The sequence below is a fragment of the Geotrypetes seraphini genome, chromosome 3 (assembly GCF_902459505.1).
Source record: "Geotrypetes seraphini chromosome 3, aGeoSer1.1, whole genome shotgun sequence".
In the NCBI taxonomy this organism is placed as follows: Eukaryota; Metazoa; Chordata; class Amphibia; order Gymnophiona; family Dermophiidae; genus Geotrypetes; species Geotrypetes seraphini.
This window is the reverse complement of record NC_047086.1, coordinates 336,895,524-336,919,007: the sequence shown is the minus strand read 5'-3', so window position 1 is coordinate 336,919,007 and position 23,484 is coordinate 336,895,524. Positions and strand designations below refer to the sequence as shown.

Sequence of the window (23,484 nt, the reverse complement as noted above, 5' to 3'; positions counted from 1 at the left end):
TATTCAGGAGAAATGTTCCTCCTTAAGCCCAAATCTAGTCTTGTTGGCCCTGTTCAAAGTGCCCTTTGAGCCCCCAAGGAAGGTAATGTTTTTAAAGATCTTTCTCTGAAGATTGCCTTTTTGGTGGTCATTGCAGGCTATTTCTTGCCATCCTTTTTAGCCAAAGGTAGTTTCGCCTTTTCATATCAATCAGTCCATTTCTCTGCCAATTTTTTGGCAGGATTCCCTATATCATTGGATGACAGACTTTTTGTGGTTATGGGTCAAAGGAAAGGTGAAGTGACCTCAAAGGCGACTTCGCTTCTATGGCTTAAGGAGACAATCACTTTGGCTTACATTCTCATTGGCAAAGTGATGCTGGATAAAATGAAAGCACATTTTACTAGGGCTCAGGTTTCATCTTGGATGGAGTATTCCCTGATTCTTAGGCAAGCCGTTTGCAGGGGTGACAATTTCAATGGTTATGAATCCCACATTAGAAGTTGGATGTCCAGGCAAGACAGTATTATCTTCATCCTGCCCTCAAGTACTACATTTATACTTTCAAGTTCGGAATGGTCTGGAGAGATAAGTTATTATGTGCTAACTTTCTTTCCTTGAGCATCCGGACCATTCCCTTGCCCGCCCAAATGAAGTGTTTGGTTGTCTGTCTATTTTGGCTTGTTCAAGGACTTGTGTATAGTTTTGGAGTAAAGGATGCTCTGGAATCTGGAAGGCTTAGTGATTTCTTTCATCTATGCAGCATGTTTTGACTGTTTCTGGTTTTCTTTTTCCTGGGATGATTGTGTATGTGTGTGTGTGGGGGGGGGGGGTGTTCTGTTACTGCTATCATTCTCTGCTTTGTCAATAGAAATACTGGCTGACTCAGGGCTGCACAGCACTTTATAATGCAACATCTTTTTACTGCTTCCTTGAGACGCTTTACTTTTTGCAGCAATCCTTGGCGAACACAATATACAGGCACTTTGTTACTTATCTTCATTTGTTATGGTATGTCCCAACCTTTTTCAACCATGGACCCCTGACGAAGGTTTGTCTGAAACACGGAACGTGTCGGGTCCCTTGATTGGTAAAAGGTTTTTATTTTACTTATTTGCATTTTAATTTTGGTACAATAAATATTTGCCTGCATCTTGTACACAGTCTGCAGTTTTGTTTGTTTCACATCGCTTAGTAGTTCATCTGCTGATAGGAGGGCATATATCCATTCATCGGGAATGGTCTGGAGAGACCTCTTACACGCATATGCCAATTCATACATTGGAAATCTACTGTATTCACATGGGAATGCTTCTAAAATAAGGGCCATAATGTGTAGCCAAATATTGGTTGCTATGGTTGAGTATGATTGTGCATTCTCATCAAATAAGAATCTAAATGTTTCTGCTTTGAGTTAGTTTTTAATTATACGTATTTCATACATTTATTTGAGTCTTTAAAAATATTGATTATTTTCTTATTATATTTTGCATTTGTAGACTTTTTTTTTAATTTATTAGTGTTAGCAGTTTCTAGGAATGAAATTATTTGATCTATTTTCAGGTTTGACAATGCACGCCTCAATCCTTGCATACATGTTTAACTTAGTGGAAGAAGGAAAAATAAATGCACCATTAAACCCTGGAAATCCACTTAATAATCAATTATTTGTTCAAGATTATGTGGCTAATCTTCTTAAATCTGCCTTTCCTCATCTGCAAGAGTAAGTATAGACCTTTAACGTTTTCAGATTTTCAAGTTTGATTCATATTAGCATTGTTCTGACATTACATTTTTATTTTCTAGTGCTCAGGTTAAGCTGTTTGTCACAGGACTTTTCAGTTTGAACCAGGATATTCCAGCTTTCAAAGAACATCTTCGGGATTTTCTTGTACAGATCAAGGTAAGATATGTAAGGGCATGTATTGAGATAAATTTCCTACACTTAGGTGGAGACCAGTATATTAAGGTGCATTAAAGTCAGTCAACACAATGCCAGGTTGCCTGGATTATACCTGCAGGACTTCTTCCATACTTTCCATCCTAGTACTTATGGATACTTATAGAAGCCATAGCAGATGAGGGAATAGTTCCCCCTTCCCTAGAGGAAATACATGATGTATTGTTGCCTTTAATGTGATTGTTTTTTTTGTGGTAGGCATGGATAATTATACTATGACAAGCAGGTAGCATATTCTCACCTGTGGGTGACATCATCCATAGAGCCTGGTATGGACAGTAAAAAGTACACCAGCACTTTTAAGAGTTTATAAGCTTTCAGACTGCCCGCGCATGCATGAATGCCTTCCTGCCTGCCTCACGGTACCTCAGTTCTTTATTTTCCATAGAGCGAAGAAGTTGTGTTTCCTAGTGCTGTGTTGCGTTCCCTCAGCATGTTCATTTGTGAAATATAGTTTCACAAGTTCTTTGAAATTGGGGGGGGGGGATGTTCCCTTTGTATTTCTTTAGCTGGTAAAATTTTATGAACTCTAGCAAATTTTATGAACTCTAGCAAAAACGGTAGCAGAACGAGATTTGGGGGTAATCGTCATTGAGGACATGAAGTCTGCCAATCAAGTGGAGCAGGCTTCGTCCAAGGCAAGACAAATCATGGGCTGCATACGAAGGGGTTTCGTAAGTTGGAAGTCATTATGCCATTGTATAGATCCATGGTGAGGCCCCACCTGGAATACTGTGTGCAATTCTGGAGGCCGCATTATCGCAAGGATGTGCTGAGACTGGAGTCGGTGCAAAGAATGGCCACCCGGATGGTCTCGGGACTCAAGGATCTTCCATACGAAGAACGGCTTGACAAATTACAGCTATACTCGCTCGAGGAGCGCAGAGAGAGGGGAGACATGATCGAGACGTTCAAGTATCTTACGGGCCGCATCGAGGCGGAGGAAGATATCTACTTTTCAAGGGTCCCACGACAACAAGAGGGCATCCGTCGAAAATCAGGGGCGGGAAACTACGAGGTGACACCAGGAAATTCTTTTTCACTGAAAGAGTGGTTGATCGCTGGAATAGTCTACAGAACCACTACAGGTGATTAAGGCCAGCAGCGTGCCTGATTTTAAGGCCAAATGGGATCGGCACATGGGATCTATTCACAGGGCAAAGGTAGGGGAGGGACATTAGGGTGGGCAGTCTAGATGGGCCGTGGGCCCTTATCTGCCGTCTATTTCTATGTTTCTCTTAAAGTGCACTTTTCACTGTCTGTACCAGGCTCTGTGGATGATGTCATCCACATGACATGTGAAAATATCTGCCCGCTGTCTCCGGATAACACCTGTTATGGTAAGTAACTGTGCTATCTGTTGCTTGGGGGCAGAATTAAGGCTATTCATTATTCAAGAGCTATTTTTATCTTTCCATAACAAAATCATCCAGGGCTAGATGCACAAAACATGATCGTTAATCTAATCCTAATCTTCAGTTTATGTTTAAATATTTTTATTAAGTGTCCTAATGCACACAAACATAGTGAACAAAACAGAACATTTTTCTTTTTCATACGCACATTATACTCCCCCCACCCTCCCCCCATATCTCTTAATTCAAACCCAGTTCAAAAGCACTATAAAGACCATAGAATCAATGTCACACATTCAAAAGTCGATTCTGAGCATGAGGAGTGAGGTCCATCCATAAGTGTTTCCAAATCACACTGAAGCGAAGGCCCAGACCCCCATCAAGGTCTGCAAAGTGTCTGCGGCTTGAACAATCATCAGCGATCTCCATTGGCTATAGGTCGCCAGCTCAGTAGACAGCCAATTGGTCAAAATGGCCTTTTTACCTAATCTTTAGTTTATATTCTGGGTCATCTCTCGTTGGAGCTCGACTCGGTTTATAAGTGATTGGAAGACCAGAATACACTTAAAAGTAAAAAGAAAAAGGAATAGTAAGTCAATTATACTAGTAGATCTTCCAAATGTCAGTTAGTAGATCCCGTAGGTAGACCGTTTAAATATTGTGAAAATAACAGGGTTTTGCGAAACCAGTACAACTGACTTATCGATCTAATAGAGTCAGGAAGTCCATTCCAAGTCTCCACTAACTTGAAAGCTAAAGACTGATTAAGCTTCCCAACAGATTTGATCCCCTTAAAGGAAGGGAACAATAATTTATACCTCTGTGTATTCCTCAGGTAACAAGATCTAAGAGTATTCCAATTTAAAGGGATTAAAAAATCAAATACTCCATAGAGAAGTTTGAAAACAACACATGCACATTTGAACTGGATCCTAAAATAAATTGGAAGCCAATGAAGTTTTATGAGCAAAGGGGAGACATGATCATACTTTCGCTTTCCGAAAATAAGTTTTGCCTCCATATTGTGTGTCAACTGAAGGCATTGTAAGCTCCTCTGCTTGATTCCCAGCTGCTTTGCTTGATACACAGAATTACAGTAGTCCAATTGAGCAAGCACAGTGGATTGAACAGCAGTGAAAAATGCTCCTGATAGAATAATGATCTAACATTTTTCAACATGCGCAAGCTAAAAAAGCACTTTTTCACCAAAAAGTTTATTTGTTCATGGAAGTAAGTGATGAGTCCAGGATAATACCCAGAACTCTAGAAGAAAACTCAATGTGTAGCGAGATACCTGATTTCAAAGTAAAAGAAATAGGAAGATTTTCTAACCTTTGCCTAACCCATAACAATTTTGTTTTAGCTGCATTCAATTTCATTTGAATGGACATCGCACACATCTGAAGTTTAGAAATATAATAGTCTATGTTTGAGACTAAATTACTGAGATCAGAGTCAATTTCCAGTAAAATGAAGATGTCATCTGCGTACGTGAATATAGTCTCCACAGAGGGGATATTTCCAAAAAGATATGAAGGGAAAGGATCCATTTTGCAGCTACATTTTTTTCAGTTTCTCACATAGTTTTAGAACTTGTGTTTCTGAGACTAGATTGAAATTATTCCAAAATTGATCCACTGGAGTTACCACTAAATCATTAGAACCTGGAAATAGATCATCAGGATTTACAACAGGGAACGTGTCCCTGATCAGTACAATTTTGTTTTTAAAAAATTTTGCTAAATCCTCTACAGTTGGAAGATAGATTTGCTCTGATCTTATGCTTGTTGGGATTAAAGAGTGCTAGAATTTAAAGAGGGCATTACTTTGATTGTCAGAGCGAGCTATTTTAGTGCTATAATAATTTTTATCCCAGTATAAGCAGGCAGGTATTTTCACATATGGGTGATGTCACCGATGGAGCCCCAGTGCAGACGTCTCACAAGCAGACTTGCTTGAAGAAACTCGAAGTTTTGAATCGCCCACACCGTGCATGCGCAAGTGCCTTCCCACCCAGTGTAGGGCGCATCTCCTCAGTTCTTACTTTTCCACGGAGCCGAGAAGTCCGTTTTTGACTCTCTCCGTTTGTTTTTTGCCTTGTGCCTTCTCTAGAACCGCGGTTTGTTTGATTTTTTTTTCTCACAAATTGCTGTTTTTTCTTTTCTTTCTTTTAATTCTTTCATTTAAAAAAAAAAATTTTTCTTCTTTTCGGTTTTCGGGACAGGCCGTTCGGTTTTTGGGACAGGCCGCTCGGCTGCAGCCCAAGGTCTTCAATCTTGCGGCGGTTCCTTTTACTCCTATGTTCGGCCTGCCACAGGTTTTCAGATGTGTACCAAGTGCCTGCGCGCAATCTCCTTACGGACCCTCATCGTCTCTGTCTTCAGTGTCTTGGGTCAAAGCATCATCCAAGATCGTGCCCGCCTTGTCAACCACTTCCCTTCGTGTTTTTCGGCGGTGGCGTATTTTGGTGGATAAGCTCCTCCAGATGGAGTCTTCCCTTGCATCCTCGTCTTCAAAGGTGACCTTGGACTCGACTCCTACCGAGGCTCCTCCTGCTTCGACAGCTTCCACCTCGAGCCTCACCAGACCTTCCTCGTTTGCAATGGCTCTTCCTTCAACGACTTCTGCTGTATCTTCCCCTGTTCCCTCAGGTCTGATAGCTCAGCAGACACTTCCTCCGGTAGTGATTAAGGTGCCTAAGCTTTCCAAGTCCAAGCACACTCAGACTACCTCGAGGGAACCTCTAGCCAAAGCAGGTAGTCCGGTTTCAGACACAGATCCATCCTTGCCGGCTTCTTTCCAGACCACGTTGGGGAAGCAATTCATTCAGTTCCTTACTAATATGGGACCGAAGCTTCTTCCTCTTCTCCAGCCTGGGCATTTAGCAGACTCCCGCGAGGTCGAACCGCTTCCTTTGCCTCAGTCTCAACCACACTCTTTGCAGGGAGCAGAGTCTCTGCGAGTGTCTGGTCTGGCATCCAAGCACGAACAGCATGGAGCAGATTCTTTGCCAGTGCCTCAGACGGAATCCTCACACTATTCAAGGAGCAGAGTCTTTGAGAGTGCATTGAGGTTCCTCCATCAAGCCTCAGGGACTTGCTTCTCCTGCCTCCAGCCCATCCATTCTTTGGGGGCATCAGTTGCTTTTCTCTCCGAGGCGAAGTCTCCTTGTTTTTCGAGTTCAGCTTCTTAGCATAGTTCTCATCGAAGATCGAGGTTTTCATCAAGACATGCTTCCAGACGGAGCCCTTCTTCCTGTATGCAGGGAGCAGAGTCTCTGCGAGTGTCTGCTCTGATGTCCAAGCACGTATAACAAGGAGCAGATTCTTTGCCAGTGCTTCGGACGGAATCCTCACACACTATTCAAGGAGCAGAGTCTTTGAGAGTGCATTGAGGTTCCTCCATCTGAGCCACCGAGGAGCAATCAGAGCTCCTCACTCTTTACAGGGAGCAGAGTCTCTGCGAGTGTCTGCTCTGACGTCCAAGCACGCATGGCATGGAGCAGATTCTTTGCAAATGCCTCGACTGGAATCCTCACATTCTTTTCACGGAGCTGAGTCTTTGGGAGTGCATCGAGGTTCCTCCCTCAAGCCTCAGGGGCTTCGTTCTCCTTCCTCCAGCCCATCCATTCTTTGGGGGCATTGGCTGCTTTTCTCTCCGAGGCGAAGTCTCCTTGTTCTTCGAATTCAGCTTCTTAGCATAGTTCTCATCGAAGATTGAGGTTTTCATCGAGACATGCTTCCAGACGGAGCCCTTCTTCCTGTATGCCTCGATCTACACCTTTTTTCGACGCTGACTCTGTTCTGCTCCAGGATTTACACTCCTCTTCATCTCAAGGCAGATGCTTTTCTTCTGGACTGGACAAATCTCTTCCTATATGCGTTTCCTCTATTCCATCTCATTCTAAAGATTCTGGTCCAATGGAAGACTGACCATGCCACCATGATTCTGATTGCTCCTCGGTGGCTCAGACAACTTTGGTTCTCCCTTCTACTTCAACTCAGCAGCAGGGAGCCTTACCTTCTACCAGTTTTTCCTTCTCTGCTTATACTGAGTCAAGGATCTCTGCTTCATCCCAACCTGCAGTCTCTACACCTGACAGCTTGGTACCTTTCACCATAACTCCTCTTCAGTTTTTCTCAATCTGTTTGAGATGTTTTGGAAGCTATCACCAGAAATGGACTAGCTTTTCTACATGGTGTTTCTCTCATCATAAGGAGTCTCAGCATTCTTCCTTATCTTCAGTTTTGGATTACCTTTTGCACTTATCTGATTCTGGCCTCAAGTCTACATCGATCCGAGTCCATCTCAGTGCAATTGTGACTTTCCATCAGCCTATTGACGGAAAACCCCTCTCTGCTTGTCCAGTGGTTTCCAGATTCATGAATGAAGTATCTCTCTTGGAAAGTGGTGTTTCTCATTGCCCTCACTTCGGCTCGACGAGTCAGTGAGCTCCAAGCTTTAGTTGCTGATCCACCTTTCACTGTCTTCCATCATGATGAGGTGGTCCTTCGTACTCATCCTAATTTCCTCCTTAAAGTGGTCTTGGAATTTCATCTCAACCACTCCATTGTTCTTCAATTGTTTTTTCCAAAACCTCGTTCTCATCCTGGAGAAGTTGCTCTTCATACTCTGGTCTGTAACGTGCTTTGGCTTTCTATTTGGAACGCACCAAACCACAAAGAATTGCTCCTCAACTTTTGTCTCCTTTGATCCAAACAAGTTGGGACATCCTATTTTCTAAGCGTACCATCTCCAATGGGATGGCTGCTTGTATCTCTTTCGGCTCTGCCCAGGCTGGTTTACCCCTACACAGTAAAGTCCCAGCCCATACGGCTCGAGCTATGGCAGCTTCCGTAGTTTTCCTCAGATCTACACCTGGGTTCTATTCGCAAAGTAAAGGCAGGGGAGGGTCATTAGGGTGGGCAGACTGGATGGGCCTTGGCCCTTATCTGCCGTCGATTTCTATGTTTCTATGTTTCTATTGAGAAAATTTGTAGAGCTGCTACTTGGTCCTCGGTTCATACCTTCACCTCTAACTTTTGTCTGGATTCTTTTTCCAGACGGGATGGACATTTTGGCCAAACAGTATTACAAAATTTATTCTCCTAAATTGCCAACTCTCCCACCGTCCCTTCCTTGTTAGCTTGGAGGTCACCCATATGTGAGAATACCTGCCTGCTTGTCCTGGGATAAAGCACAGTTACCGTAACAGGTGTTATCCAGGGACAGCAGGCAGCTATTCTCACAACCCACCCACCTCCCCTGGTTGGCTTCTCTGCTAGCTATCTGACCTGAGGAGACGCGCCCTACGCTGGGCGGGAAGGCACTCGCGCATGCACAGTGCGGGCGACTCGAAACTTCGAGTTTCTTCAAGCAAGTCTGCTTGTGAGGCGTCCACATCGGGGCTCCGTCGGTGACATCACCCATATGTGAAAATAGCTGCCTGCTGTCCTTGGATAACACCTGTTACGGTAAGTAACTGCTTTTCTGGCAGACCTGAGCTGCACATCATCTTATCAGAATCTGTGTTAGTTTTTTTTTTCCATTTCCCTTCTAATCTTCTGCACACCTGTTTTAACTCTCGATGATAAGGCAAGTACCAGGGTACCTTCCATGCATAACTTACTAATTTAGATATTGAGGAAGATAGATTGATAGGTACTTTCTGACAGTTCCTTCCAATCTTGCCTAAGATTTTCTGACAATTTACCAGAAGAAACACATGGTAGTACTTTTAGGAGTTGGAACCAAAAGAGTTCTGAGCTGATCTTTTTCCTAATGGTTATAGTTCACTTCTAATGTGCATGATCAGTAGTAGGGGGACATAAAAATTGATAGACCGAATTCCCCAAGAAAATGATCTGACCAGGGAACCTTCTACCAACCGATATCATCTAGCATAGTTTGTTGATGCGTATGGTCCATAAAACTAATGTGATCTAATATATTGTTAAGACCGTGTGAGTCGCTGTTGGCTATTTTTTTGGCCAACTCCTGAACAGCAGTAGATGATCCAACAAGTTTGCATGCAAATGATTTGTACGGAGGTTCCCCTAATCCTAACATAGAAAATGACGGCAGAAAAGGGCCACGGCCCATCAAGTCTGCCCACTCTAATGACCCACCCCCCTAACTTCTTCCACTGAGAGATCCCACATGCCTATCCCATTTTTTCTTAAAATCTGGCACACTGCTGGCCTCAATTACCTGCAGTGGAAGATCATTCCAATGTCGCCATGAAATTTTCCGCCCCTGATTTTCAGCGGATACCCTCTTGTGGCTGTGAATCCTTTAAGAAAAAAGATATCATCTTCCACCTCGATACAACCCATCTCAATCATGTCTCCCCTCTCTCTGCGTTCCTCGAGTGAGTATAGCTGCAATTTACTCAACCGTTCCTCATACGGGAGATCCTTGAGTCCTGAGACCATCCTGGTGGCCATTCGCTGAACAGATTCAGCTCTCAGCACATCTTTTTGGTAATGTGGCCTCCAGAATTATACACAATATTCCAGATGAGGTCTCACTATGGATCTGTACAACGGCATTATGACTTCGGGCTTTTGGCTGACGAAACTTCTACGGAATCAACCCATCATTTGTCTAGCCTTGGATGAAGCTTTCTCCACTTGATTGCCAGTTTTCATGTCTTCACTAATGATCACTCCTAAGTCTCGTTCTGCTGCAGTCCTAGCTAAGGTCTCACCATTTAGGGTGTAAGTTCTGCATGGATTTCTGCTGCCAAGGTGCATGACCTTACACTTTTTGGCATTGAAGCTTAGTTGCCAAGTCGAAGACCAATGTTCCAGTAAGAGTAGGTCCTGCGTCATACTTTCGGGCAATGTGCTTTTGCCTACTATGTTGCATAGTTTGGCGTCATCGGCAAATAATGTAATTTTACCTTGAAGCTCCTGAGCCAGGTCCCTTACAAAGATGTTAAATAGGATCGGGCCCAAGACCAAACCCTGCAGCACTCCACTGATCACCTCCAACGTTTCGGAGAGGGTACCGTTCACCACCACCCTCTGAAGTCTACCTCTAAGCCAGTCTTTAACCCATGCAGTTAATGTTTCACCTAATCCCATCAAACTCATCTTGCTCAATAACCTACAGTGTGGGACGCTATCAAAAGCTTTACTGAAGTCCAAGTACATGATGTCCAGGGACTCCCCCATATCCAGCTTTCTTGTTACCCAAAGAAGCTGATTAGATTGGATTGGCAGGACCTTCCCTTTGTAAATCCATGTTGATGGGGATCACATAGATTCTCATCGTTCAGGATCGTATCTAATTTATGTTTGATTAGTGTTTCCATAAGTTTACTCACTATTGATGTGAGACTCACCGGTCTGTAATTCGCAGCCTCCGTCCTGCATCCCTTTTTGTGGAGTGGAATGACGTTAGCTGTTTTCCAGTCCAACGGGACTCTTCCTGTACTTAGGGAAAGATTGAAGAGCACGGATAGCGGTTCCACCAGGACGTCACTCAACTCTCTGAGCACCCTGGGGTGAAGTTTGTCTGGTCCCATGGCTTTGTTCACTTTGAGTCTTGATAGTTCATAGCAGACGCTGCTGGGCGTAAACTTGAAATTTCGAAACTGGTCTTCCGAGCTTTCCCTTGTCTGCAATTGTGGACCGGATCCCGGCGCCTCGCAGGTAAAGACGGAGCAGAAGTATTCATTTAGTAGTTCAGCTTTATCAGAGTCTGATTTTACATAATTCACATCTGGTTTCATGAGGCATACTATCCCATCTGTGTTTCTTTTTCTGTCATTAATATACCTGAAGAAGGATTTATCCCCCTTCTTAATGTTTTTTGCTAGATTCTCTTCCTTTCGGAGTTTGGCCTCTGACTGCTGTTTTGACAGCTTTAAACTTGGTCAGATAGTCTTCTTTTGTCTCCCTTTTTCCTGATTGTTTGCAGGAGATAAATGCTTTTTTCTTCTTTTTTACGAGGTCCGAGATCTCCGCAGTGAACCACTGAGGTTTATTGTTTCTCCGCCGTCTGCTTACTGTTTTTATATAGCAGTTGGTTGCTTCGTATAGGGTAGATTTCAGAGTTGACTACATTGCCTATACATTATCGGTTTCAGCTTGGGTTTGCAGCGCCCAATGGACGAAATCTCCCATGCATTTTGAGCATAGGAATTTGACGCATAAGCTCAAGGTGTGAAAAATAATAAAAAATGCAATAGCCATTACATTAGCGGGAGATCTTTATAGTTGCCAAAATGCTGGCTTTCTGATAACGAGCTCAGCTTAATATCTTACGACACTCTATTATATACTTTTGGCTCAGTGTGACATCATCAGTTTCTCAACCAATAAAATAACATGGGTGGTCTTAAAAGTTAGACAAAGAAAATTCCTCTACGTTTAAAAGTTTCAGAAATCATATTTGTTCTGTCCATATTCATTTCTGAATATACAGTATCCTTTTCACATGGGTATATTAAGAGAAATCATTTGTTAAAAAGATGCTGAAATGTTCTCAGCCCTACAAACAGTGTTGAGAATTTGTCAGCCTTAGAGGAAAGGAGAAAGTGCAGGAGAAGGCAATCAAAGAGAAGGAGGGGCTTTCTTCCCCTGAGCTGACAGCTTCACACACAGTGTCTGACTCTAATTTTTTCCAGATGTTGCTTTAGGATTTCTTTAGGTTGCAAATATATATATTATGTTCTTCTACCAATTCTTTCACATCCACACATTCATATTTGCTTGCTTGGGCCCAAGCATTCATAATTCTCATTCATATCTCGGCCATTCATAACTCATATTTCATAAATGTTATATCTCAGTTTAGGATACTTCTTTCCAGCCTAAGGCACATCTGGTATCAATTACCACCACGATGCTAGTAGCGGGAAAAACTCTGAACAAAGAAAAAGCAGAGAGACAGAAGGTCACTGACTCAAAATGGATTCCAAAGCACAAAAGATATAGCAAAACGAAGAACTAAAATGGAGTCCCTATATACCCTGGTTTCCTTCATGATCTAGCCTAATAGCAAAGTACATAAAAAGAATATTACTATACTTTCCCTTATATTAATCTGTAGTGTGTTTTTCTGGCTTTAGCTTCATTCATAATCAGATTGTTATTTACCAGTTTGTCGTACGATTCTATTGGGTGTGGCCTTAACTAACACATATGCTTGTATCTAACTAGAATTACCCAGAATCATACGATAAACAGGCACTTTTGTAGAAAAACTCCACAAAAATACTGTACTATCATGTTCTGATATCCATTCCATTACCGTCCCATAAACATCACCCCCTACTGGCCATGAGCCACTACTCCTCAGTTTGAAGTTAGTGCCCCGAAAGTTGAGGACCTTTGTTGATGTGTTTGATCTAGTGAAACCTTTCCTGAGTTTGAACCATACCATGTTGTGGTCACTGGAGGCCAACATATCGCCTACCGAAACCTCTGTGACTCTTTCTCAGTTGGTGAGTACCAGGTCTAGTATCGCCTGATTCCTAGTGGGCTCCAATACCATTTTTTTGAGTCGTGCTCCCTTTATGGAGGTTAATAGCCTTCTGCTGCTGCTGGTCGTAGCGGAAAGTTTGTTCCAATCTACATCAGGCCATTCCCCTAACAATACTGTGTTTCCACGCAAAGTGATGTTCTCTATGTCTTCGATTAATTCTATAATCCTTGTCTTCCTGTTGTCTTGGAGGTCTGTATACTACACCAAGATACCAGGTTCACCCAGAGGGATTCCACGGTATACTTGACATCTGCGATTCTGGTAACTTTGATGTCCTCTTTAGTGTATAGTGCAACCCCTCCTCCAATTTTGCCCTCTCTGTCTCGACGAAGTAAGTTGTATCCCAGTATAGCCATATGTGAATCCGTGAACCAAGTCTCGGATATCGCCACCACGTCTAAGTCGGTGTTCCTTATTTCCGTCTCCAATTCCAGAATTTTATTGCCTAAACTGTGGGCATTAACATACATAGCCCTCCATACCTTATGTTTGCTAAGTCTCTGTGGAGATTTTTCCGCCTGAGTTAGTGTGACTCCTGTAGTATTGTTTTCAATCTGTTTACGTACCTCGGACTCAGAAATGGAGTTGCAACTTACCTCACCAGGATGGTTCCTTACCACGCCAGTACGTGAGTGGGTACACTCCCCCAACTTACCTAGTTTAAAGCCCTACGAAGCAGGCGGGCTAGTCGGTGTCCAAAGACGTTCTTACCCCTTCTGGTCAGGTGGAGTCCGTCTGGTCCCTGTATTCCCTGAAGTGCCTCTCCATGGTTTAGGAATCCGAAGTTCATCTCCTTGCACCATCCGTGTAGCCACTCATTTGTCCTCTGGATATGTTCTTCCCTGGCTCTTCCCTTACCTCTCACTGGGAGGATCGAGGAGAAGACCACCTGCGCTTCCATCCGCCTCAGCTTCTCACCTAGGGCTCCAAAGTCTTCAGTTATATTCTCCGGGGTGTTCCTGGCAGTGTCGTTCGTTCCGACGTGGATGAGAAGCATGGGGAAGTGGTCTTGAGGCTTGATAAGTCTATCTAGGCAGGCGGTTACATCTCAGATCCTGGCTCCTGGTAGACAGCAAACCTCTCTTGATTGCATATCTGGTCTGCAAATTGGTCCCTCGGTGCCCCTCAGCAGGGAGTCCCCAATGACTACCACTCTGCACTTCTTCGGGGGGAGCTGATCTGTTGTCCCTGGAAACGGAGCCATCTGTTGGACATCTTCCTGTACCTCATTGGCAGTTCCTTCCTGTAAAAGTTGGAATCTGTTCCTCAAGGTGATTTGTGGGGTTGATGTAAAACTGCCATGTTTGCAAGAAAAAGAAACAGAAAAAGAGGAAGGTCTTCTGTGCTTGCCTATGGAGGAGGTTACCAGCTGCCAGGAGTCAGCATTTCCAGCCTCTTCCTGTACCCCAATCGTTGGTTTCAAAGCTGTAGGTTTGGTCGGTTTGGGCTTCTCGAGGATGGTCTTGTCTTGCGCCTGCTCAGTGATTTTGGACAGATCCTGGATGACTCCTGGATGAAGGCCTCGTCTTCCCAGATGCTTCTCAAGCGCTTCACCTCCTCCCTTAGGCTCCTCAGTTCCAGTAAGATGGCTCCGTTTAGCTGGCCCACCTCTTCTGTCTGTGTGGAGACTGTAGTGTACTGCTGGGGGATGGCCTCGGTCTGCACAGAGACCTCTGTCCACTGTCCTGGGTCATCCTCCGCCTGTACGTAGACCGTGGCCATCCCCTGGATCCCTTCGGTGACTGGAATGCCGGTCTTGATTATAGTCTTGGTGCTTCTAGTTTTCCCTGCCATTTTCAAGTTTTGTGGGGGGGTTTCCCCCCCTTACTCCTACTAGAGTGTCTGGTAAGGTCTGCCTGTCAGTTAATTGGAGAGGACTGCCTGTTAGTTAGTTACTCTGTCTGCTTGTTATTTAGGTCTGCCTGTCAGTTAATTGGAGAGGACTGCCTGTTAGTTAGTTACTCTGTCTGCTTGTTATTTAGGTCTGCCTGCTTGTTAGTTAGAAAAGTCTGCCTGTTAGATAGTTTGAAAGATTAGGGTGACTGGTAAGGTCTGCCTGCTATATAGTTAGAGAGGTCTGCCTGCTTGTTAGTGAGATAGAAAGATCTGCCTGTTTGAAATATAGATGGAAAGTTTAAAAGATAGCTTGAAAGTTAATTAGTTAGTTTTATGTGCCTAGTGGTTGTACTCCGCCTTGTTGTATGTTGAGTCCTTACCTTGGCGGTTTTCCGGAGCCCTTAGTGATAAAGATTCGGCCTTCCTTGAGGCCCTTCACAAAGGCGCTTTCGCTAAGGCAAGCGCCTTTGCCGCTCGCCTTCATTGCGCGCCAAACAGCTGTGCACCATTAGCTCCTCCCCTTTTATAGGGGAGTTCGGCTGGTGACGTCGGGGGTAGGCAGAGTTATCTCTCATCTCTTCCCCTCGACTCTGCTCGGTCCTCTCCTTTCCTTGCTAACTCTGCTTTCTCCGCTCCGTCTGCCTCCCCCTCTGCTTGCTCCACTCTGTCCGCTCAGCTTTCCGCTCTTCTCCTTTCTAATTCTCTCTCTGCTTCCTCCACTCCGCTCTCCGCTCCTCTTTGCTATCTCCGCTCTATTCCTTTCTAATTCTCTCTCTGCTTCCTCCGCTCCTTTGCACTGCCACGTGCCCAGGTTTAGCTAGGCTCAGTTCCTCCTAACTTCCTACGGCTGGCCTGAGTACTATCTGATCAGTCACTGCGAGAATGACATTAACAAATGCGAAGAGCCCAAACAGCTGAGTAGTAGAGGAAGCCCCAGAGCAGTGTCCTGCCACTTGGCTGTTGTTTTTTTTTATTTATTTTTTTTTATTTTTTTTTAAATGGCATAGATGTTATGCATGTGTTACACATGCACAATATCTGCTCCATTAAAAAAAGAGAAAAAAATCTCTCACCCCATCCCTGGTATTAAAAAATTGGTAGGAAGGATGCCCATTCTATCCTGCCACCATATGCCCCCTGGCCCCCCACACACCCTGATCCTCCCCATGCATCACTACGACCCGGAGAGCAAAAGAGAAAACATGGAGTAAAGACATCTGTCTTATCTAGCAAAGAATTTCAAATGTCAGCCCTCCTCCAAGAAAATCATGTTAACCTTATTTTGGGATGTGAAGGGGCATATTCTGGTGCATTTCCAAGTGCAGGGGCAAACAATGAACAGTGAAAATACTGTGCATTGTTGTCAAATGAACTTAAACCTGCAATTTGCAGCAAAAGAAGAGGAATGTTGTCCAAAACCATGCACCATGACAATGCACACCCTCATACAGCAGCAGTGACAGAAGAGAAATGTTAACAGCTTGTGTTCGAACGTCTTCCACATCCTTCTTACAGTCCAGATCTGGTACCTATTAATTATCACATTTTTGGTCCACTGAAGAAGACACTGCAAGGTCGCAGATTCACCTCTGATGATGAAGTAAAGGAAGTGGTGCTCACCTGGCTTCGGGAGCAGCTAAAAAACTTCTTCTCTTCAGGAATGCAGAAGCTAGTTGAACAATACTGCAAATGCATCATCTTGCATGGGGACTGTGGAAAAATTATATGTTCAGTTGTTCACAGGGGTCAGTGCTCAGACCGCTGCTGTTCAATGTATTTATAAATGACCTGGAAGCGGGGACGAAGTGTGAAGTTATAAAATTTGCAGATGACACCAAACTCTGTAGCAGGGTTAGAACCACGGAAGAATATGAAGACCTACAAAGGGACCTAAACAAACTGGAAGAGTGGGCAAATAAATGGCAAATGAACTTTAATATAGACAAATGCAAGGTCGTGCATATAGGGAAGAAGAACCCAATGTTCAGATACGAAATGGGGGGATCAGTGCTAGGGAAAAGTAACCTTGAAAAAGACCTGGGTGTGCTGGTGGATACAACAATGAAATCAACGGCACAATGTGCAGCAGCCTCAAAGAAAGCAAACAGAATGTTTTTGAGGCATTATTAAGAAGGGTATTACGACCAGGACAAAGGAAGTCATCATGCCGCTGTATCGCGTGATGTTGCGCCCACATCTGGAGTACTGTGTCCAATTTTGGTGACTGTACCTCAAGAAGGACATGGCGATACTTGAGAGGGTTCAGAGAAGAGCAACGAAAATGATAAAAGGGATGGAAAACCTTTCTTACGCAGACAGGTTAGAAAGGCTGGGACTTTTCTCTCTGGAAAAGTGCAGACTCAGAGGAGACATGATAGAGACTTTCAAGATCATGAAAGGTATAGAAAAGGTAGAAAGGGACAGATTCTTCAGCCTATTGGGAATCACAAGAACAAGTGGGCACTCAGAGAAATTGAAAGGGGACAGGTTTAGAACCAATGCCAGGAAATTCTTTTTCACTCAGAAGGTGATGGACACTTGGAATGCTTCCGGAGGTTGTGATAGGACAGAGTACCCTACCGGGCTTCAAGGAAGGATTAGATAAATTCCTGAAGGACTAGGGGATTGAGGGATACAGCTAGAGGTAGAGATTGGTTATGAAAGGGCTTAGATAGAAGGATAAGGGGATTTAAGGGTTTAGACAACGATCACCTTACAGGTCAGGGACCTGATGGGCCGCCGCGGGAGCAGACTGCTGGGCGCGATGGACCTCTGGTCTGACCCAACCGAGGCAACTTCTTATGTTCTATTAAAGCCATTAAATGTATTTAGTTTTTATTTTTTGACTATCAAATCAACCGTATATACTTGTATATGAAGACCCGGATATAAGTCAAGACCCCAATTTCCCCCCCCCCCAAAAAAAAAAAAAATGAGGAAAAATGGTTGACAGGGGCTTAATATTCAAGTTCCATGCTCTGCCAGGGACTGCACCCAGTGTCCCCTCCCTCACTCTATCCCCTGCCAGGCTCTGCACTCAGCCCCCCTCCCTGCCAAGTTCTGCACCCAGCCCCCTTCCCTTTCAGGCTCTGCACCCTGTCCCACCTTCCTTCCCTGTACCCTCTTCCCCCCTCTGGTTGTTTAGTGGTAGGTCGGGACAAGAGGGATCCCTCCCCTCCCGGCCGATACTAACAATTTTTACACACACCCTCCCCCATGTACCTTTTTTCGCATCCCTGGTGGTCCAGCGGTGTATGGGCAGGAGCGAGCTTTCCTCACTGAGCCCCTCATTCCGATCTTGCAGCCAATGGCATACCTGAGCCGGCACACAGGAGTGAGCTTTTCGAGCGCCCGGCCCTGCACTGCTCCCTGAATAGCTGCCACCAGTTCTCACGGAACTCACGAGAACTGGCGGCAGCCATTCAGGGGGTGGGGCAGGAGCTCGAAAAACTCACTCATGCATGCTGGTGCGTTGCTGGCCACAAGATCGGAAGGAGGGGCTCAGTGAGGAAAGCTCGCTCCTGCCCATACACCGCTGGCCCACCAGAGATGCGAAAAAAGGTACGCAGGAGTAAACAATTGCTAGTATCAGCCAGGACAGGAGACAGGAGGGATCCCTCCTGTTCTGGCTTAACGGCAAGCCTGCGGCAAGTCCAGGAGGATGTCGGGTGGTCACTGGATGATGACCTGAATATAGGACAAGACCCCCATTTTGGGGCCATTTTATTACCCAAAAATCTTATCCTATATTCGAGTATATACAGTAGTTATCAACCTAATAGTTTCAAGCCATCAGATCTCTACTCCCTTTATCATTCTCTCCAGTGGTAGATGCTTCCATCCAACATCTCCTAAGGGTTCCCCTTCCAGCTTCCTCTTCAGCACAGATGCTTTGATATTAGGCTGAGGAACTCATCTTGACATCCTTCTTACTCTGGGAGTTTGGTGTCCTCATGAGAAAACTCTCCACATCAATCTCCTGAAGCTTCAAGTAGTACACAATGTTCTCCAAACATTTCAAGACCATCTTCTCCACCAAATAGTCCTCATCCACACTGACAATCAGGTTGACATGTTCCATCTGAGCAAACAAGGAGGCACAGGATCTCACCCCCCTCTGCATGGAAATGATCCAGATTTGGATTTGGGCAGCTGCCCATGGCAACTTCTCAGAGCAGTTTATCTAGCAGGGAAGCAGTTATACAAAATTTTGTTTACTTCCTGAGTGCCAGCTCTCCCTCCAACCCTATTGGGTTTCACCAGGCTCATGCATGTTCAATATTAAATCTCTTCCAGAGTCATGATCCAGGCAACTTGGAAGTCCCATGTGTGAAAATAATATACCTGCTTGTTCTCAGAGAAAGTAGAAATACTTACCTTTTAGCATGTGTTTTCTCACAACCTGCCCACCTCCCCTAGTTGACTTCTTAACTTTGTTAATGACCTACAGCAGCAGTCTCAAACTTGCGGCCCCCAGGTGCTATTTTGCGGCCAGCAGTCTTGTACCCGATCTCGCACTCTGGGCAGGAAGAGAGGCACCGGCGTCAACTGACTTGCAACTTCCTGCAGCCGTTGCATACGCCGGGACTCCTGCCTTCGCTATCTGCCGGATAGGCGAAGGCAGGAGTCCTTGCATATGCGACAGCAGCAGGAAGTTGTAAGTCAGCTGGCACCGGAGCCTCATTTCCTGCCCAGTGTGTGAGATTGCTTACAAAACCGCAGTTGCAAAATACAGGTATTGATGGACAGGGGAGGAGAGAAGGGGTACTGCTGAACAGGGGGAGTAGGGAAGGGAGAAGGGTTTCTGCTGGACAAGGGGGAGATAAAAGGAAGGGAGAAGAGGTGCTGGTGGACCTAGCAGAAAGGGAGGGAAAGGAAAGGTGCCACACACTGGAGGGGAGGGTGAGATGGTGCATGGGGAGAGAGCATGTTGGGGTGGGGGGTGGGAAGGAGGGATGCCACTTGAGGGAAGCGGCAAGGACAGAGATAAAGCGTGCAGAAGGCAGAAAGTGTTGGACTCGTGGAGAGGGCAAGATGGATGAGGAGGACAGAAAGGAGGGAAGAAGAAATGTTCCACTGGGGAAGGGGGAGAGGGCAGAGAGTGAAAAGTTGGACTCATGGAGGGAGAGAGAGAGAAATGTTTGGTTGAGGGGAAGGAGGACCAGAGGAGAAGCATGCAGGAGGAAGAGAGAAAAAAATGTTGAACTGGTGAAAAGGAGGGAGAAATGTTGGACTGGGAGGGGGGCAGAAAGGAGGAAGGGAAGAACTACAGGGGGAAGAAAGGAGGAAGGGAAAGAGAAATGTTACACTGGGGGGGGGAAGGAGAGAGATGTCAGACCATGGAAATAGGGAGAGAAGGAGAGAGAGATAGGAAAGGAAGGGAAGACATGAAAACATAGATTTTGAGAAGAAAGCAGAAAAATTGAATGTTAAGTTAATGCCAAAGATGGATGCAAGGCAGAAAGTGAAGACGGAGAGAAAACCAATCAATGGACAAGAAGGCCCTGGAAACATATTTAAAAGTACAGAAAAATAAAGTCACCAGACAACAAAGGTAGGGAAAATGATTTTATTTTCAATATAGTGATTGAAGTGTGTCAGTTCTGAGAAAGGAAAGATGTTAAACTTTAACTGTGAGGGCCGCTGAAAAAAATAGTTAATGTTTTATTAAAGAAATGACAATTTTGCATGAGGTAAAACTCTTTATAGTTTATAAATCTTTCCTTTAACAGTTCTCTGGTCTAGATCAACTGCTGCTTTGGGAGCTAGAGGGAGAGGGGTTATTTGGTCAGGGTTGGCTGCTACTTCGAGAGCTGGAGGGAGGGGTTGTTGGGTCAGGACCAATTGCCGCTGCCGCTTTGGGGGCTGGAGGGGAGGGGAGGTTGTCATTTCTGGACCAGCTGCTTCTTCAAGGGTTGGAGGGGGGTTGTCAGGTCGGGACCAGTTGCTGCTGCTGATTTAGGGATTGGAAGGATGGGAGCTTGTCGTTTCAGGACTAGCTGCTGCTTCAGGGGAGGGAGGGGGGTTGTCTGGTCGGGACTGGCCACTGCTGGTGCTGCTTCGGGGATTGGAGGGAGGACTTTTATTTTTTGTGCACCGAATGTTTGAGTACTGGTTAACTGGGGTTCTACTATATATCAAATACTATTAAATATAATTGTTTTATATATTTTGAAAGCATAGTGTTCTTATCGACTATACATATTAATATTGAACTACCATGCCATGGACAACTACATCAGCATTTCAGATTCTTCAAAAGTTGTTGCTGTTGGTTTGTAAGTTGTGGAAGGGATTGAGAGGTGATTTGTATTTTTTGTGCTGTTTGTTCATGATTTGTCATGGCTACAAGAATCCCCATTTTGGGTTTGTGGCTGGTCTGGTAACATTTGTAAAAGGATGGGCCTGGGATAACTTAAGGTTAGTTTGTTTTCTCACCCTTTAATCTGACTTTTTGGGGTTTTCCGTAGGAATTTGCAGGTGAAGATACATCTGACCTATTTTTGGAAGAAAGAGAAACAGCCCTTCGACAAGCTCAGGAGGAGAAACATAAACTTCAAATGTCTGTCCCTGGCATCCTTAATCCTCATGAAATTCCTGAAGAAATGTGTGATTAAAAAATTAGAAGCCAAGTAATAGTTTTCTTCTGAACAGCTACATTGGATATTCAGGAACAAAACTTGGATATTTGTTGACCAAAATGATGCCAATTTGTAAATTATAATGTCACCTAGTGGCCCTTTTTTCTTATTATGCGTTTTTGTATAAGAAATTTTCTGTGAAATATCCTTCCATTGTTAAGGGTTATGTTTTGGTCATCTTTAATTAGATTGCATGAAGTTTAGAATTAAGGCATTTTTTAATATCACTTCATGCCCGTTTTGTGGTTACTGGGAGAGGAGTAACAAATGGAATTTAAACATACATTTGTAAAATCTGAAAAAATAATTAGGTGAGTTTTCTTTCTAGTCTGTTACTTCAGCCTAGAAGGAAAGGCAATGAATAAAACAAATTGAGTTAATTGTCCAGAAGAAAAGTGCTGCACTGCCTGAACACTTAGTTTTGGACTCCACAGAGAGGTTAGACTACATGTTCTACAAGTTGACTGGCAAGTTAGCAGCTGGATCATGTGCATATCATCCCCATTGTAAAGCAACTTCAAGTATGGGAACACAGTACAGTTAGTTATTTTTACACAGTTCCTTTTGTTTTGTGTGTGTGTGTGCTGTCGCTTTGTCGACAACAGCTTTTTGTTTTCCTCAATGAGGAGTGTTGCTCATTTGTGAGCCTTCATTAACAAGAAGTGAAATGGTTAAAAATATTTATCCTGTTAGAATAGGCTGCATCTTTTTAACAACTCATAAAAACTCTGGCTATTGAGAAGACTTGTACTAATTTACATTGTTTACCATGCTGTAGTGCTTTAAGAACACTACTTAAAAAGCAAAATAAACTTGGTTTACATTTATTTTTTTTTCTTGGCCTATTCCTTTCATCAAAGCTCTATTCTAAATGTTTTATGAGGTTCAAAATGCATAACAATGAAAGGTAAACATGAATTGTTAATCTTTTAACTCCACTGCAGAGTTGAAACCATGCAATAGTTTCATATAGCAGTTAATCTGAAATAACTAAAATATTTATATACAAATTACATATAATTCAGAAGTGTTACCAACATATAAATTTATCACAAAACTTGTGACTTGTGCTGCTTAATTGGATGTGTCAACATTGTAAATATAATTGTATTTTTTTTTTAGTTTGCTTCCTGAAGTTTTCTATAATGAAGTAAATTAGTGCAATAGGAAGTATATGTTGGAACCCAGACTAATAGCTGAATTTTAACCTGGTTTTATTTACCCATTTTTTTTCTGATGGAGAAGAGTAAGGAGAGTTTTTCCTTGTGCCCCTGCATCAAAATTTTCATCTCTTTCCCTTGAGAAAGTTGTAATCCTTCTGCATTCCTTAAAATACTCTGCTGTATGTATGATGATACAAAAGTGCAACATATTCTTTCAACTTTAAAAAAAAAAAAAAAAAAGATTGTATAGCGTGATCCCTTTGGTCTGAAATTTGAATAGTTATTTTTTGTATTGTCCATGTATTAATTTTCAAGTGCAAATTAGAAGGTTGGTAGGCCAGATTACAAAATGTAACCATTTTGTTTATAAAAAATGTTCTATTTGTTGAAGTGTACTGGAAAGTATTTGGGAGCATTGATTTAGGAATTATATATTGTCTGTCAGTTACAGAATATGCTGTTTTAAATAAGTGTTTCTGTTAAACATGCCAGACCAAAATGTATTTCTTCAGATTTCAATATATTTTTGCACAGTGTCTGATTGTGTGGATTGTTGCAAACGCCATATTTCTTGTGTAATCTGTTCATTTTTCATTGCAACACCAAGTTAGGGTCACAATTAATTAGTATAGTTGTACCAGAAAAAAATACATAGTTTGGATATACAGTTTTGATGAGTATATCCAGAAAGAACATATCCTACTAGTAAATTTCCAACTTTTGGACAGTAAAACAGCAGTAAAAGACCTACATGGTCAATCTATTCACCCTATCCAGTTGAAGGTATTCTGAGCCATACTATCTATCTGAGCATGATTTAAATACTGGCATCACAAAATGGGGCAGTTTGCAATTCATCACCATGCTAACATACAGGCAGTTACATATGATGCAATTTTGGCACATCGTGCCAATAGTTGTTAGAACACAGCATAATCACATTTTTTAATCAGCTCATTAAATCAACAATCCAGCAATGTTATGAATAAAATTTTATTCACTAAATTCAATTTTAAGATGTCTTCCTCCCCCACTGAGATACACAGCACCTGTAC

General features: G+C 43.4%; 1 protein-coding gene across 5 annotated transcripts in view; it reads left to right on the top strand.

Moving 5' to 3' along the window:
* The window catches only part of XPO1 (exportin 1), a 555,220-nt gene extending 532,228 nt beyond the window's left edge, over nt 1-22,992 (top strand). For all 5 annotated transcript variants that reach the window (XM_033936440.1, XM_033936441.1, XM_033936437.1 and 2 more), the window contains 3 exons: nt 1,543-1,702; nt 1,786-1,882; nt 21,096-22,992. In XM_033936440.1, coding sequence (XP_033792331.1) covers nt 1,543-1,702; nt 1,786-1,882; nt 21,096-21,242 — 404 coding nt within the window. In that variant the 3' untranslated portion in view covers nt 21,243-22,992. The remainder of the gene's footprint in view (nt 1-1,542; nt 1,703-1,785; nt 1,883-21,095) is intronic.
* Nucleotides 22,993-23,484: the final 492 nt, after the last annotated feature.